Source organism: Geospiza fortis, unplaced genomic scaffold, assembly GCF_000277835.1.
Source record: "Geospiza fortis unplaced genomic scaffold, GeoFor_1.0 scaffold413, whole genome shotgun sequence".
In the NCBI taxonomy this organism is placed as follows: domain Eukaryota; kingdom Metazoa; phylum Chordata; class Aves; order Passeriformes; family Thraupidae; genus Geospiza; species Geospiza fortis.
This window is the reverse complement of record NW_005054386.1, coordinates 1,054,981-1,072,118: the sequence shown is the minus strand read 5'-3', so window position 1 is coordinate 1,072,118 and position 17,138 is coordinate 1,054,981. Positions and strand designations below refer to the sequence as shown.

Sequence of the window (17,138 nt, the reverse complement as noted above, 5' to 3'; positions counted from 1 at the left end):
CTTAAAATAAAAGTGTGCTTCACAGTTCTATTCACTATTGTTCATCCTACAGCTTCTTTCTTCCACCCCTCTGTGTGTTCCAGAAGAGAAAAGAGTGAGCTTTGGATTCCCAAGAATCTTTCATTATAGTCTGCTTAGTGTGGCGCTTGTTTCATGTGTTTAACAGGCCCTTCCTTTAGCTGAGGTCTGTTAATGCAAAATACTCTCTAAAGCTTTTACTACTGCAGATAAATAATAATAATAGATTGCTGGTTGCTTGTAAATGCAGCTTGTCTGATGTCTTGAAATAAATAGCTGGTCTGTCGTGGGATATGTCTACCTCAGGATGCATTGTGAATTCTAAAAGGAGGACACAGTTTTGTTTCTGTATTTTCTGGGTAGTAATGAATAAGAAATTTTGCTAGTAGGATTTCTAATTCTGGGGACCTTTTATAAAACCAATAAATGGTGGGTTTTGCATAATGCTGACCAGATAATTAATACATTTTAATTTTTCCCTGACAGGTAGTTAGTGGATTCATTTAGTCTTAAATTTGTAGATAAAAAAAAATGTATTGCCCAAAAGTTCTCCACCATTTTTGCTAACATCAGACACTTGACAGCAGAACCAAGCAGCTGAGAGCATGAAGGCAGCAAATCACACTGGACTGATTTGCTAGCCCTGTTGTTTCACCTATATCCTGCATATCTGGGTATTGTGATCCAAACTTGCACTAGTAATTGGCAGTTAAAGTGTATCCACTAAATAATATGTAAAAATTAACTGCTTGTTTATGTGCTTGTGGGGATTACATGTGCAAGATGTACCTTAAAATGTTTATACTGTGATAATTAATATAGTAATACTTTGTATATAACTTATAGTAATACTTAGCTGTGCTCCTTTTGGAGGAGTCTGGAGAAATGGATTGATTTTTTTTTCATGTATTAGATTAAAATATAATTTTAATAGGACTTCAAGAGAAGGCCTTTGAAGAAGCATTTGCCCAAAATAGAGAAATCAAGTTGCTGTCATTTTAAAATAAAACTAAAATATACCCTGTTTGCTTTAGCTTAATCATGACATATTGTTTTAGCAATATCATGACTTATGATAGTACTAACAAGAGAATATTTTTGCTAACTAGAAAATATTCATTTAAACACTTTGTGTGTCAGTAGTTTGATGAAGTGACAAAATAAAACAGCTTCTTGCTGGTAATGTAGGATTTAGAATTATCATTATTTTAGAATTTAAAATGCCTGAAACTGACAACTTTTCTTTTTTATTTTATTTTTTCTTACTGGAGTAGCAGACATACCTTTATACTATCCTTGGTGCAAGCTGGTCAGGGCCAAATAGACTCTTGCAAATATATTTTCCTTTTCCTGAGATCATTCCATGAAGTTGCCATTCTTCTAACACAGAATGGCCAGCTAACAATGCTCCTATTGCCTCAGTGATGTCAAGTATCAGATACTTGACATCAGATACTCAAGTATCCTTTAGGGTATTTAATACTGCAGTTTCTGTGTTTGCTAATGATCTTTACACCTTTCCTTTCACCCCACTGCCCCTATATTACTAACAGCAGAAAATCATCCTTTAAATAATTACAAGGTGTTTATTTAGTCTAAATGCTATTTTTGATTATTTGCATTTATGTTTTGTTTTCAACCTTAACATTGTAATTACCATAGGGATATATAGTATATATTGGGTAATATAGTATATATACTATATGTGTATATATATTTTCTCTTTCTCTCTCTTTCTTTCTACATATATATACACTATACATAATATCATAGTCCACATCAGGTTTAATGCAGGCACTGAAGAATGTGAAAAGGCCAATACACAATTAAGTATCTATATAATTATATAATATCAAATTTAATATCATTACATTATTATTAGATCTATTATTATATAATATATAATACTACAGTGGTATGGAAACATTTCTGTACCATGCTGTTGTAATACTGTGCATGGTAAATAGCAAACAAATCTTTTTTCATTTACACTGCCATTGCTTAAAATAGAAGATTCTAAAGGTGCTTTTTTTGCTGTACATTAAATACAATTGATTTTCAAATTAATTGGGTAGAGAACCAAGTGCGTGTGGGGTGTAGACACTGCCTGATTCATTACTGCACTCAATGAGCTGGAAGGTCATTAACAAGAATGAAAGCACATGTAGGCTATCTCAGAATAGGATGCAGCATGATAATTAAGGTAAGATTGCCAACAGTATCATTAACTAAAGTTCACATTTATCTAGAACAGGTAGTATTTTTTTCTGCCATGAATACGGAATATATTTAACTACACTGCTAATTACAGTGAAGTCTATTAATTTGGTATGTTTCAGATTATCCATTTTTTCTCCAGAGTTTAGTCTCTTTCCAGGTAGTTCATTGCAGTTGTTCAATTAATTTACATCCATTCCCAGAGGTGTTATCTTTATCATTCAATTGGATTGCATATACTGGCATTTCTCTTCTTTGACCCATTGATATTCATAGCATTTGTTAAAGAAGCAGGCTTGTGAAAACATGGGAAAGTGTTTTAGAAAAAAATTTAAAATCAGTGAAATTTGCCTTTATTAAATAAGCCACACATGAACCTGAAGTTGGAAACCTTGAGGGTAAACTGAATTTATTGCTAGGTATTCCCAGGCATTCAAAATTTCCACTGTCGACCCGTGGAGTGCTTTCATCAGGTAGGAAATGGTCCCGTGCACCTCTGCTGTAATTGATCTTCAAAGGCCTTGCAGCACTAAAGCACTTTTAGAAGCCTTTAAATTACATTGCCATTTTTTGTAGAGGCATTGATTTCTTGTTCCCACTCTGCAACTGTAACACAGCTTGGAGAGGTTATGGGGGTGCAGGTGTTTGAGGGGCTGAGTGCAGGATGATGGATGCTTTCCACTGCTTGTGCACTTTCACTGTGGCATTTAGGAATGTTCTAACAGGATGTGTGAGCAGACTTTTATACAGTTTTGTCTTTAGAAAATATTAAGTCCTTTTTGGTCAGAGGGCAAAAAATCTGCTTAATTTTTGACACTTTGCTTTTAGATTACTTGATATTTTGTTATTTTAAAATGTCGAAGTGACAGAAATGGTTGCCTTGTCTCATATAAGCACCTCTAATGGGATTTTAGAGTCTCTTTTATGATGTAAGAAACTGTCTCCTGTCATATCTGTCACTCTGTTTAGTAGGATGTAATGGATTATTCTCTCCCTGTTGTGAAGAGATTTTGTTAGACTGGTTTCATTTATATGTAAAACTACTTTTCAGGAGTTACTGTTCCATTTGTTTATTTTTAGGAAACTTACTGCCATAATTCTCCCACCATCTTTCTGTTTCTGAGAAAATAACAAATTAAGATATAGCTGTTCATAAATCACATGGAGTTTTTATTGTAGTTAGTGTTGCTGAGTTTACAGTATTTGGAGCTAGATGTTTATTCTAAGCTGGGCCTGGAATATTTACTGACGTTATATCGAATGCAGGGAGCCCCCAACGCAGGGAATGAGTGGCATCTGACTCCATGATTCAGAAACCTGAACAATTGTTTTATTAAAACTATACCATATTACACTAATACTATGTAATAACTATACTAAATATATACTATACTATAAGAATACTAAAGAAAACACCTGAGTGTCTGAGACAGCCAGGACACAGCTTTGAGTGATTGGCTAATCACTCAAAACAACTTTTACCTTTGTTTAATAACTAAACCACTTTCTGTAAACAATCTCTATAGCACATTCCACATGTGCAAAAACAACAGGAGCAGTGAATAGAGATAAGAATTGTTTTCTCTTCTTCTCTGAGGTTCTTACTGCCTTCCTCAGGAAAAATGCATGTGAAAATGGTGCCTGCTGCTCTCTGTGAAGAGATCTGAGGCCTAAACATTATGCTGAAACTTGTAAATGAGTAGCCTTGAGAGAACTGGTTTTTATTGGTGAGAAATGCATATAAAGTGCTTCAACACATGATGAAATGTGTATGTTTGATAGTGGTGCTTTGGATGTTGCATTCCCTCATAGTCCAGCCCTGCAGAGGGGTTTGTGCTGCGGCAGAGCTCAGCTCACCCCAAGGAGCAGGAGCTCTAAGTAGGGCGCACAGATGGTCACTGTCAGGGTGGGAATTGGGTTTGTCTTGGCTGGAAATGCAGGCCCTGTGCTTGCTGTGGCTCCAGACACAGCTGCTGCATGTTCAGCATATGCAAACCACTTGCTGATTTTGGAAGAACAGCAGCAACAGACATATGTTAGCACCAGGGGTTAATTTGCCAGATGCCAAAAGAAATGCTGAGACTGTAGCAGTTTTTTTTCCTCACTGAAGAACTCTTTCTATTCTTTTACTGTTTAAACATGAGAAGTATTGCACACACCCTTAACCACATTGATTTCCCAACTCGTGTACATTATTGAGCTTTACCTGTGAAATACTTGGTTTCATTTCACAAACTGAATATTGTTGCTAGTTTGTGTTGATATAGTGTATCATTTTTACCTTCAGGATTATTAAGAAAAATGTTTTTGAAAAAATAAAGCTTGAGGAGGAGTAATTTCTGATTAAGCATCTTTCAGTTTAATTATTATGGTCAGGATTGAGTTACAGATATTGATTTTTACTATTATGATGTTAAAATCTGGTTCCTACTGACAAGAGTTCCTAAGCCTAAATTTTTGGGATTTTGTGGGGGTTTTCTCTGATTTTTTTTTTCCCCTACTCTGTGTTCAACAAAAATTTGAAACATTTTTAAAATACTTGAATTTGGAGATTGTTTATGCATGTGACTCTGCTGTTTTTAGCTACTGGGAAAAATGGAAATTATTCACTGATCATATATTCCTTTAAAAAGGTTCTGTATAGAAACCCAGTCTGTTCTGTAGATTCAGTCTTGAATTTTGCATTTGGCTTTTTTTTATTTATTGGAATGTTTTTCAGTAGTACATTGCCTCTAAATATTACTTCAAGTCGTATATTTCAAGCATTCATCTTTTGCCAGCTCTATTGCTGCAATGTTTTGATATAGATGAGTATGGCATAAACATATCTGTAGGTATTTATCTGCATACATTTGTGATGAACATATGTGCATTAAAGCCATTACTTTTGTTTATGGATGAGTAGGAGACTTGCTTGATATTTCAACTGATAACTTTTTGTTAGACTTGACCCATTATGACATTTTTGTAGTAATATTTTTAAAAAAATCTTGTTATGTGGAGGGAAATCAAGTTAGATGAACTAGTTTTAACAATGAACTTCAAAATGTATGTGTAAAACAATGTTTACAATTACTTCAAACAGAAAAGAGAGATCAAAAACATATTAAAGCACTTGATAAGGACACATATTGGGTGTCAGTAAAATGAAATGAGGAAATGTGAAAATTCACAGTCATAGGGTGGCCTGGGTTGGAAGGGACCTAAAAGATGTAAATCTGCCAGAGAGGATATGCTGACAAGGCTGTGTCTGCCTGGCAGCCTGCAATGCTTGAGAGCTGGAAAAGGCACCAAGTGCTGGGAATGCTCTCTTGGCTAGAGTAGGGCTGTGCTGGAAGTCCTGGCTGCCCTGGAGTGCCTGGCACTGCTCAGCCCTCACAAGGGGAACACTTGAACACAACCTGGAAGCTGGCAGGTGCAGACCAGTGCAGCTGCTCCTGGGGTCAGTGCTGTGCTCTGGGTGCTGGACCTGCTCTGCGTTCTGCCTCACCTGCTGACACTGAGCTGCCAGCAGCTGCTGAGTGCTGGCCTCACAGGATCCTGCGTTTCTCCTTCATGTTCCTCTTAGAGTCCAGGGCACAAAGAGAATTTGCATCTTGCAGTACTGTCAGAATCTGTAGGTGACCTGCTGTGGTATTTTCTGGGTCCCCAGGACAAAGAAGGAAATGATTGAATCTGACTCCATGTTCTTAGATGTCTAATTTATTATTTTATGATATGATATGATATGATATGATATGATATGATATGATATAATGCTATGCTAAACTATACTAAAGAATAGAGAAAGGATCCTTACAGAAGGCTACAAAGAATGATAATGAAAAACTCGTGACTCTCCAGAGTCCTGACACAGCTGGATGGTGATTGGTCATTAAGTAAAAACAATTCACATGTTGGATAAACAAGCGCCAACCACATTCCAAAGCAGCAAAACACAGGAGAAGCAAATGAGATAATTATTGTTTTCATTTTTCTCTGAGGCTTCTCAGCTTCCCAGGAGAAGAAATCCTGGTGAAGGGAATTTTCAGAAAATATAACAATGACAGCCTGTGGTACCTTCTTTTCTGTTGCTCTTATCTAAGCTGTGAAATTTTGACTAAGATTCAACAATGAATGGAAAGTATGCCATTTTAAAATCATTACTCTTGGGCTCCCCAGTAAACCAAAGAGTTAAATTGCAAATTACAAAGAGGGAAGACTTTTAACAGGAAGATTGCTGCAGTTGTGAACAGATGTCCTTTGTGAAGAAGCACAATGCTTTAATTGAGCACTGGCTGCCATCAGAAGTCTCACCTCATTGAAAGAATGTTGTTCGCTGGCTTTATTTTTAAGGCTTTGTTCTAAATCTGTATTCAGATGACACCTATGTCCTTATTAAATTGGCATGCCAGTTTCTAAGTGGGCATGAAGCCATCCTAACAGATGGATATGGCTACAGGCATGCCAGGGAATCAAGAGAAGTGTTTCCTAAGGGAGACAAAAGTGGTGTTAAATCTTTATTACCATTTTGGCTGCACGTATGAGGCAGTCAGGAATGAAACCCGTCTGTGATTTTTGCTGAAGGAGACCCAAATGTCTTTTTTAATGACATGATTGCATTAATGACTTAAGAGTTTGAATTTCATCTACCTGGTACATAAGAAATCATTAGGTATCTTCCAAAGAAAATAAGGTGAATAGAAGGGTTAAAAAACCCAAGAAAACCCAAAATAGAGAACATATAACTCCTTAATCTTGGACAACAGTGGATCTACCTGTCCTTATGCAGGAAGGTGCTGCCAGGGAACCTCTCCAAAACTGGGTTGGAATTTGGGATTGATGAATGTGCATAATACTAAATCTTTTGACAGACCTTGATGAAGAAAATGCAAGATGCTCAAACTGTATGCTGATGTTTTATGTGTTCAAATAAAAGTTGGGCGGCTTAACATTAAAGAATAGATTGTTGGCAATGTTCTTACATTACTTATCAAGCAGAAAAGAAAGCAGCTAGTATTTAAATAGGCATCTTCCCCTCTCCATGTCTCTCCCTTGTCTGTCTTGAGCTTTCCTGGGGCATGGAAGGAGGTGTGAGAATGTGAATTGCTTCATCACAGACATTTGTTTAGGTTGGAAAAGACCCTTAAGAATGAGTCCAACTATAAACCTAACCCTGCCAAGTCTGCCACTAAACCACGTCCCCACATCCATCCATCTTTTAAATCTCTCTAGGGATGGTGACTCCATCACTGCCCTGGGCAGCCTGGGCCAGGGCTGGACAACCCCTGAGGCATTTTCTGCTACTTGAGAGACCGACTCAGGGAGTTGTAGAGAAGAAAGGTCCTCCCTGAGCCCCTCAGCTCCCTCAGACCCTCCCCATCAGACTGAGTCCAGCCCCTTCCCAGCTCCATTCCCTCCTCCTGCCTGGCCCAGCCCCTCGGTGCCTTTCTTGCCTGAGAGCCCCAGGACTGGGCAGAGCCCTCAAGGTGTGCCCAGAGCAGTGCCCAGCACAGGGACAGTCCCTGCCCTGCTCCTGCTGCCACACCTGGCTGGCACAGGCCAGGTGCCCTCGCCCTCTGGCCCATCTGGGCACACCTGGGCCATGTTCAGGTGTCCCCAGCACCCCAGGTCCCTCCTGCCTGGAGCACAGCACCTGGCACTTCCCCCTGCTGGCCTTGGCCCATCCATCCAGCCTGGCCAGGTCGCTCTGCAGAGCCCTCCTGCCCAGCTCCGTGCCATCTGCAGCCCAGCTGAGTGCACCCAGTGATGAGCCTAAATCATCAACTACAACATAAAGTTTTCTTTTTAGCTATTTTTTCAATTGCAGTCTTCCACCATTTTCTTAATTTTTTTCTCTTTTTCCCAGGCCAGTGAATTGCTGATGTTAAACAAGCACTTGGCTCATTTTCCTTATGTAACTTCTGCAATGATACCTTAGTATTAGAATCAGAAATTTATATACTGGTTCAATAAACTTTCCTTTGTCCCAAGATAGTACAAGAATTTCATATTTTATGTGATGTCCTAGTGAAATAGTTTTAGCTGGCTTTTCAAAGTTACAAGGAAGCAACTACAGGTTTATATTTACTTTAGTCCACCCACAGGCTTGGGCTGAGATCAGACCTACCTTGCTAGAAACACTGAGTTTTTTCCATGTTAGGAAATGGATTTTGATTCTATGTGTTTTTCAGAATATCTTGGAAGTTCATCCTCATATAGGATGATTTTAACTGGTAGGGGTCTTCTAAAACCTAATTAGTTTTTTCTTTTCTTCTATTTATGAATAATGTCCTAAAAGTGCCTTACAAAGTTAAGTAATTCTCCTGTATAATCGACAAGCTATTTAGCTTGCAGCCAGTCAAAAATTATAGACATAAAGCCTTAATATTAACCAAACTAATTTACACAAAAAACCTAATTTTCTTACTAAAATCTATTGATTCTTTTCATATTAGTATTAATGGAAAGTTTGACCTTTTTTAAAGGAAATAATATAGCTAACCTCTGAATTTCCATGTAGCTTGACACTTCAAAATTGTTCACATCTGAAAATACCCTGTAAATAATTGATCAGCTGCATATGTTAAGTCCTTTTAGGAGATTTTGTAGGTATCAAATATGGATCCAATCTTAATTTATATTGCCAAGTACAACTGGGATTCCTGAAGCTTGCAGAGTAATTAGCTCTAAAAGCTGGAGGAAACCAATTGCGCCTTCTGCCTCAGCTGCTCTCTCAGTACAATAAGAAATTTGGCCTATGCAAGAAGCCCTGCCTTCTCCATGTTTAAAGAGTATGGAATGGCTCTATATGGGAGACAAATTATGTCAAAGACTTGATTCTTTCACTAAAACACACATGTGTGGGTTCTACATGAGTTATAGACAGCAGCAGGCATTTTGCATTCTGGGAGGAAGCCCTAAGTGACCTCTGAAGGCTGGTGTGGAGGAGTTTTAAACTCAATATAGTTTGCTCCCACTCCTCTTTAAGGTGTTTCGTGTAACTTGTTATGATCTCATCCATGTTTCCTGATTATTGATTAAATGTGCATCCCTGGCATGGGAAGTCAGGTGTAAATTGGTGATTAATATACCCATAACACTTATCTTGAATCCTAGGGATTTATTTTCTATATGAGGACAAATTAAAAATGTACTTTATCTAGAAGGCAGGATTCCTCTTGCCAATGACTTTTCTCAGTTTAGTCTCTTACTTTGCTTTTGAAATAAAGCTCATTAGGTATAGGTTTTATTATCCAGTTGCTCCTGGTAACTTTGAAAGCTGCCCCAGAGGAATTTTTGTATTTGCTAACTGTCAGACAGTTCAAAGGGACATCTAATAGCTTAAAATTGAGCTGGATATTATTTTGAAGGAGTGAGAGCAATAAGTATGTTTATCCTGGCAGATGTGAGACTGGAATGTGCAAAGATTGCCAGCTGCATTTCTCACATGCTGCTGATTTGGAATCTGTATTTCTACATGTCATTGCAGATTAGTTAAAGGTTGAATGTGTTGTCTAAATATGTTCATCTTCATGTTGAATTAATTGTAGCTGTTACTGTGTCTGTTGCAGATTGTTAAAGTTATGAATCCTTATTCAAAGTGTAATTTATACAGGGCAGGTTGAGAGCAGAGAACTTGTGGCACAAAGTGTTGCCATGGGTAGAACCTCTGCTGTAACTGCAGAGTTCAGGTAGGGAGAGGGATGCAGGTGAGTTTTACTGCCAAGAGTTTGCTTGGTGTATGGGATCCACAATGCTATAGAGAAATGTGGGGTTTAGCTGGTGCTGAATCATTCCTTCAGCATGTCTTGCACACAGTCATAGAATCTGCAAAGGAACACGGGGATGGAGCAGACCAGAAAAGAGAAATTTTACTCTATGTGTATTTCCATACAGGCTAAATATATGTGAAACAGTTTTTATGTCTCACTACAGATGCTGTGCAAGTTCTAGGAATTAAAATGACAAGAAATGGGTTTCATCGATCTGTCTTTAGAGTAGTGAGTTTGATATCATCTCTTCTGATATAGGACACCTTGATGTTTGAGTCCACGGATGAAAAAATGACAAGCCCCAAAAATGTCATTATTTATGTTTACAGGCATATATGTAACTTTGTTCCTAACTTTCTGACAGTCTCTGTCCATTTTGCAGGGATTCAGGATCTCCTGTAAATTTCTTCTGTGTTGTGGTACTTGCTATCCTTGTCTTCTCTGCTCAGTTCCTGAGTTTTCATTATAGTCTCTTTATATGTAGTTTATATATAGTTTATATATTCTTTATATGTAGTTTATATATATATATATCTTTATATAGAGTTTCTTTTTATATGTAGTTTCTTTATAAGCTGGTCATTTGCAGTGCGCCAAGCTCCTGCCACACTACCACTGATTAGCAGTTTTGGCAATCTAGGATCCTAGAATAGTTGAAGAATACTTGGAAGGAATCTGGGAATGTGTCCAGTCCATCCTCCAGCTCAGCGTGAGGTCAGCTCTGAGGTCAGAGCAGGTTGTTCCAGGACAGACTGTGCAACCTGTTAGTTGTGCTGCTTGGCTGTCCATGTGAGGGAGAGGCTTTTCCTTACATCCAGCCTGAACTGCTTCTTGGCTTGTGATTCCATTTTTTTGCTTCATCTGATCCACTTTAAAATCTGCTAAATCTGTGCCATCTTTCAGTAAGACTCTTACACTTATGGTCCTTCTGCTAAGCACCATTAAATGGAACTTAGTTAGCAGTAAGTACTATATCCAAAATATAGCTTAAATATTTTTGGAGTAGTCAGAATCTGAATAAATTCTGAACTGATCATACTGGGAACTGTTTCCCCCCTGGATAACCTCAGACTGTTGAAGGACAGTTTCCACAGATAACAGTGAAAACAGTACTTAAGTTTGTTTAGTAGCTTTTTCAAGAGTAATGAGCTAATAATCTCTTCTATAACTTGCACTTATTTGTTGACTGAATGTATAAACCCTTTATTTAAACGGTCCTATCACATTTCAGTATTTTTTAGGTATTGCATGTAACTTTTTTTGTTGCTAATGATGTTTCTTTGGTTTAGTTTTGGCTTCAGCTAATAGCACTGCATTTGTTGCAGTCACAATTAGTTAGAAGCGGTTCATATGAGCAAATCAAGCAAGTGTTTGCTAGGTATTGAATTACATCTCAATTTCAGAAAACTGATAACATTTGCTGTCTGCAGTTAGTGACCACAAATTTGCCAGTCCTGACTTCTGGAGGTTCTCTGTGTCCATGAACACAAACCCACCCAGAAGTGCTTTAGGAGGGCTGGAATCCCCTGCTGCTGGGCTCCACTCTGTGTTTTGTGAGAGCAGCCCTTTGGTTTCTGCTGCAGAGGGGAGTCTGTGGCCTGCAGGAAGTGCAGGCAGCATGTCTGTGCAGAATTGGGCACATAAAGGAACTGTTGGCTCTATGAAATTCATTTTTATGCTGCTGTTCAAACAGGTCTTTTGTTGATATGTGTTCTTTAACTGCTGTCTCACTGGTGAGTTTGTAATTTAGTTATTGGGTTAGATTTGTCTTGTAGCTTGCAATAAGTGTTATAGAAATAGTTACCAAGAGTAGAGATACTTTCTGAGGCAAGAAATTATGCTGCTCTTCAGACATGATTAAAAGCTCTTGGCCTCATGTAGCTTGGAGATGTTACTTCAAATAAGAATAATCTGCAGAGACTACTTCTGTTGCTTCATCTGCAAAATTCAGTTATAATCTACTTTCCATTCCTTTCCCTCTTTCCCTCTTCCTTTCTTTTTCTTTCTCTGTTCTCCCTCACTTTGTCTCTTTCTTTTCCTCCTTCTCTCACCCGTCTGTTTTCCTGTACTAACACCCGTATTCTGGGGAGATTCTGAGCCCCTGGCTTGTTTTAAATCACATATTATAAAGCTTCACCCTGCACTTGTTTATCCCTATGTGTCCAGGTGCTCTAAATCATTCTTTAAAAAAGGTTTATGTTTTTTTATTCCTGGATAGATATTGCTCTCATTCAAGTAATTTCAAATGTGTGTATTTTGTACTCCTAACATTTCCTATAAGCATCTCTGTTTTAAAAGCTCAATGTACATGTGAGACTGGAATGTAACTTCGTATTTGTGTCAGCTTCCTTAAATATAAATAAAGATGAATGTATGCACAGCTCTCAGGTTTGATAGGTCTTTCATTAGAGTCTTTTCTTAGTCTGCATTCTTTTATGTCCCTTCAGAAGAAACGTTTCAAAAATTATACACATAGTTCTCTTCTGCTGTTTGAGTCTTTATTTCAGAAATAAGATAATAAATACTGTAATTTTCTTACATTAAAATCCTCCATTACTTAAACATAATTAATTTCAAGATGTTTTGTATGTAAGTGAGTAATTTGTCCCCAAATGTTTGATATAAGCTGAACAGTGCTCAGAATTTAACTGAAGAAAATTATTTTTATCAGGAAGTTTTGGGTTTGATATATGAAAATACCATACAAATTTGGAATATTCCCAAGGCATGATTGGAAAAATCAACAATTCCACATTGGGACTATAGCTGTTAAAGCATATTGTGTTTCACTGTTTGAGGGAGGGTTTCTTTGCACATATTCTTTCATTTATATTTGTAGTTAAGACAATTTGCTTTCTTTCAGAATGCAGGGACATTCTGCTTCCTGTGATTACAAAAGAGCTGAGGGAATTACTGGAACAGAAGGAGAATCAGCAGCTCCAGGTGCCTGAGAGGACGTACTGTGTTGAACTACTTAATAGCATCCTGGAGGTTCTGAGCTGTCAAGACCCTGTAAGTATTGATGATGATGTAGAGCCCAAGTCTGTAGAAAGCCTGAGCTGATTAGGAAGTAAATTATTGATGATGATTAATCTCTTTCAAATATTTAGTACAAGTCAGTGGCAAATTGAACTTTTCTCCTATTTTTCATAAACTCAACCCAAAGGGCAGTTGAGGTGTTGAAGATGAATACTGACTTCTGAGTAACCTCATTCAGCCGAAGATCTCTCTGCTCATTCCAGGGGGTTGGACTACATGACCTTGCAAGGTCCCTTCCAACCACAACTTTTCAATTATTCTATAATTACTTTAATTATACAGAATACATTTCAAATTTCATCTTACTCCTTTTTTAAAACCCCTGTAGTTTTGAAATGCCTTTCACTGTACAAATGTTGTAGGGTATGGTTTCTGCTTTCAGAAATGTCTGGATAAAACAGATTACTCTTTACTATATTTCACTTGGAGACTGTAGTTTCTTTATCAGATTTCTGACATTATGGAACACTGAAATTTTCATCTGGGTGGTTCTTTTTTTTTCCTCATTTGAGAGAATGTTGAATTGACTTTTTATCCCCTCACTTCTAAATGAGCAGTAGGTTATTCAGTGAAACTTCTCAATAATTTGAGGGACTTATTCTGAGAAAACATCATAATGAATTACTTTAAGAAAGCTGTAATTACCTTAACCTGTGAATATGTACTGATTTTTCCTCAGCTGTAGTTTTCTGATACCTGTGTTCAAACTTTGCAGACTTTGGGTTAAGGCAAGCTGTCATTTGGGGAGTTCTTCATTGTGGCTCCCTGGATCATTTCCTAGTAAATGAAATCATTACAGCATATATCTTGATTTCATAAAAATCTTTGATACTGCTGAGGCTTTTCAGTTTGCACAGGGCAATCTTTCCATGTGTATTATGAGCTATTTGCCTCATTGGTTTAGACTTAAGCAGTTCAGGAGGGATTGATCCAAGGGGACACAAAAGAAATATTGGAACATTTAAATTTGAAATGTAATTCTTAAGATAAATGGTGAAGCCATGATAGGGCAAAAATTGAAGCTATCATCTCATAAGGCTTATAATGCAAAGTAACCAGTTTTGTTACACTTTAAAAGGTAAAACACAGTTGTAAAGCAAGATGGAGTAATACTTTCTCTATGTGTACCACTTAAATGAAGTTTATTTTTGAATTTAACAGTTGCTGTCCATAGCAGCCGTTGCTGACATGTAAAAGACTCATTAAAGCCTACTGAAAATATGGTTTTGTAGCTCATCTTTGTGTGAGTGAGAACATTATGCAGAACAGCAGAATTGCTGAGAATTTAAAACACATACATCAAAAAATATATATTGAAATTTGTTCAACAGAATTGGCATTTCTGCAATGGTTTCTTTCAAGGGAAGTAGACTGGAGATTCTCTTTGAGATGTTTAGGTCACCATTACCCACAGATTGTGCTTGCAGTGAATACTGATGCATTTCTGATATAAGAAGAAAAGCTCCTGGGGGTGAATTTAAGTCCAGCAGTGTTATCAGAACATGCTGAACCCTCTAAAGGCATCATATTCCATAAAAATATTGTAGAATAGTTGGGATATCAACAAAAGAACCAGATGCTTCTGTTGCAGAAAGTCCATACCCTGGCCTGCCTCTGGCAATACAACTGCTGGTTGGAGAAAATATGGATTTTAGAGTATATTAATCATGTGTCATTAACATTGGGCTTTATAACCACCACAGCAAATGTGTTGCTTTTTCCTTCCGTGACAAAGGAATCCATGGATTATTATCTTATTTTTTAACCAAACACTGATCCTGGTTCAGTACTGAAAATCTTCTATTAAGATGACTTCTCTGAAGGAGGAAAGAGGAGCAAAGGAAGGGAACACAGCAGCATCCAGGGATCACACAGTCATTTCTCTTTAAGAACCACTACAGATTTCTCTGGAGTGTAACACACATGTTTATTTTCCAGCTAAAGTGAGAACTCTTGTTTCAAGGCTGTGTTTGCCTTGCAGCAGAAAATACTTTTTAACCTGTAGGCAAATGAAAGAGTTCACACATGGCTAAGTTATCGTTTGGTAGTGTCCTTCAGGATGCCTTTATTCACTGTGATCTAGGTACAGACAGTTGGTTTGGGAATTAACCAAATTATTTCAGCTGGGATTGCACTTGAACCCTAAGATGAATGCAGTTTTCTACTCAACAATTCATTCCCTACCATTTCTTACCCTCCTTCTAAGAAAATTGATGGTTTGACCTGCTGGAGGAGAAAGCTCCAGCCTTTAGCAGCAGAATCATGTTACAATATTAATAACACCAATGTCTTGTCCTTATTTCTTCTGGTTTTTTTCATCTCAGTAGAGAAACCTTTTTTCAGACTAGTATTCAAAACTTTTTGGAAACTTAACTTTGATATTTTTGCATTGCATTGCATTCATTCTGTGAAAGTCACCAGAAATAGAAGGCACACAAAGGACAGGGAAGAAAAAACAGGAGTAGTTGTTCTGTTTCATGTGGTGAAAATTTATACTGTGAGGTGATCTTTGAAGTAGTTACTGAATTTTTGAAGAATGTGTTTTCTTTGTCAAAGGAAAGGATATTTTGATATTACCAGCTCTGCTCTACTGTTGTGCCTCACATTGTTTAGTGAGTGGGAACATGGGAATCATCAGATCCTTGTGTTCAAATGCTGTTTTCTTCAGCTGCTGCCTCACTGCTGGGTTCTGCAGGTAGCCAGCATGTTGTTAAAATCTCTGGTTTGTGCTGGTTTTGTATGTTGATTTTTATGACTAGACAGTCGCTGTTGGGTGTCTCAGTGAGATGCCTGGGTTTGATTTTAAGATTCCTCTCCAGCAAACAACTTTTGGACATAAATGGCACTGTTTTGATTTAATCATGTCTGAAATTAGCTTTGTAGCTTGAGATTGTGCTTCAAGCACCTGTGAAATACAGAACTGCAAGTAAGTCATTGATGAAGGTCATGGTGAAATCAGTGATTTTTTGTTTCTGTTTTAATTAAAACCACTTCTCTTTTGCCTCTTTACAATACTTTGCTTCATGTAGTCTGGCAGTCCTCCATGAGGTGACTTTGTCTCTAATCTGATATATATGCTATTTTTTAATATTTCTTGAATCAGAACATTTTTTTCTTTATAGTGCTTACAAAATTAGATGTAATGGTAAATGCCTTCTCTTGGAATCTACAGTGAAATCTTGGTTAAGACTGTAAGTGCAAGAGAGATGAAGAATCTTTTCCTCTTCTGTGCATTGTCAGTAATTGCTAGCAGCAGCATTTTAAGCTGTTTAACAAACAAGCCTGGAAGCATTTTAGAATTGTAAAGAATTTTGTAAGCATTTCCCTAACTTACAGTGGATCTTAAGGCTTTAGCAAAAGAGAATTTCAAAGGAATAATGTCAGGAATTCTGCATGTTCTTTCAGGGCCAATTACCTTAAGGTTTCTGCAGAGACTTTTCAGCCAGAACAATGCAGGATTATGAGTTATGGTTTAAAAAAGAAATTGTTATCCTTTTATATTGCCTTTATTTGTGTGTGTGTTAAAGAAGGAATACAAGTTACAGAACTGGGTGCACCAGAGAGTGAGCACACAGGATCTGGCTGGTGCAGAGCTCATTTCCTCTGAGGTTGCCCACACAGTGCCATGGTTTAGATTTGTGACCAGAACAGTGTTGATCATGCAGCAATGAAGTTTTAGTTATTGCTGAACAGTGCCCAGTGCCAAGGCCTCCTGTGTTTCTCACTGAGCCCCACTCCAGGGAGGAGGGCAGAGCTGGGTGAGAGTTTGGGAGGGCACAGAGCAGGGACAGCTGCAATGAATTGACGGAAGTGTGTCCCAGTGGGTATCTCAAGTACAGGTTGTGAAATTTAATTCCAACACAGACATTCAGTGAGTCCCTGTTTGCCACTGTCCAAATAAATGAACACTCCATCAGAATCTGAAGTGAGGGTTGACTCTGAAAAAACAGAATTCCTTTTCCTGTCCCAGTCCTGTAGTAGTTTAAATAGAAGATAAAAGCTAAATCAAACACTGTCTGCTTTTACCCTGCACATATATTTTTGAAAAAGAGTGAAATTTTGTTTGGTTTGGATTTTCAATTAACTAATCTGTGTACCAAGCTGTGCCAT

The 17,138-nt window shown here is 37.6% G+C and overlaps 1 protein-coding gene across 1 annotated transcript in view; it reads left to right on the top strand.

The window, feature by feature from the left end:
* The window catches only part of DOCK2 (dedicator of cytokinesis 2), a 179,510-nt gene that overhangs the window by 43,086 nt on the left and 119,286 nt on the right, over positions 1–17,138 (top strand). Inside the window, exon 26 of the mRNA XM_005425361.2 lies at positions 12,853–13,001. Within this exon, the coding sequence (XP_005425418.1) occupies positions 12,853–13,001 (149 nt within the window). The remainder of the gene's footprint in view (positions 1–12,852; positions 13,002–17,138) is intronic.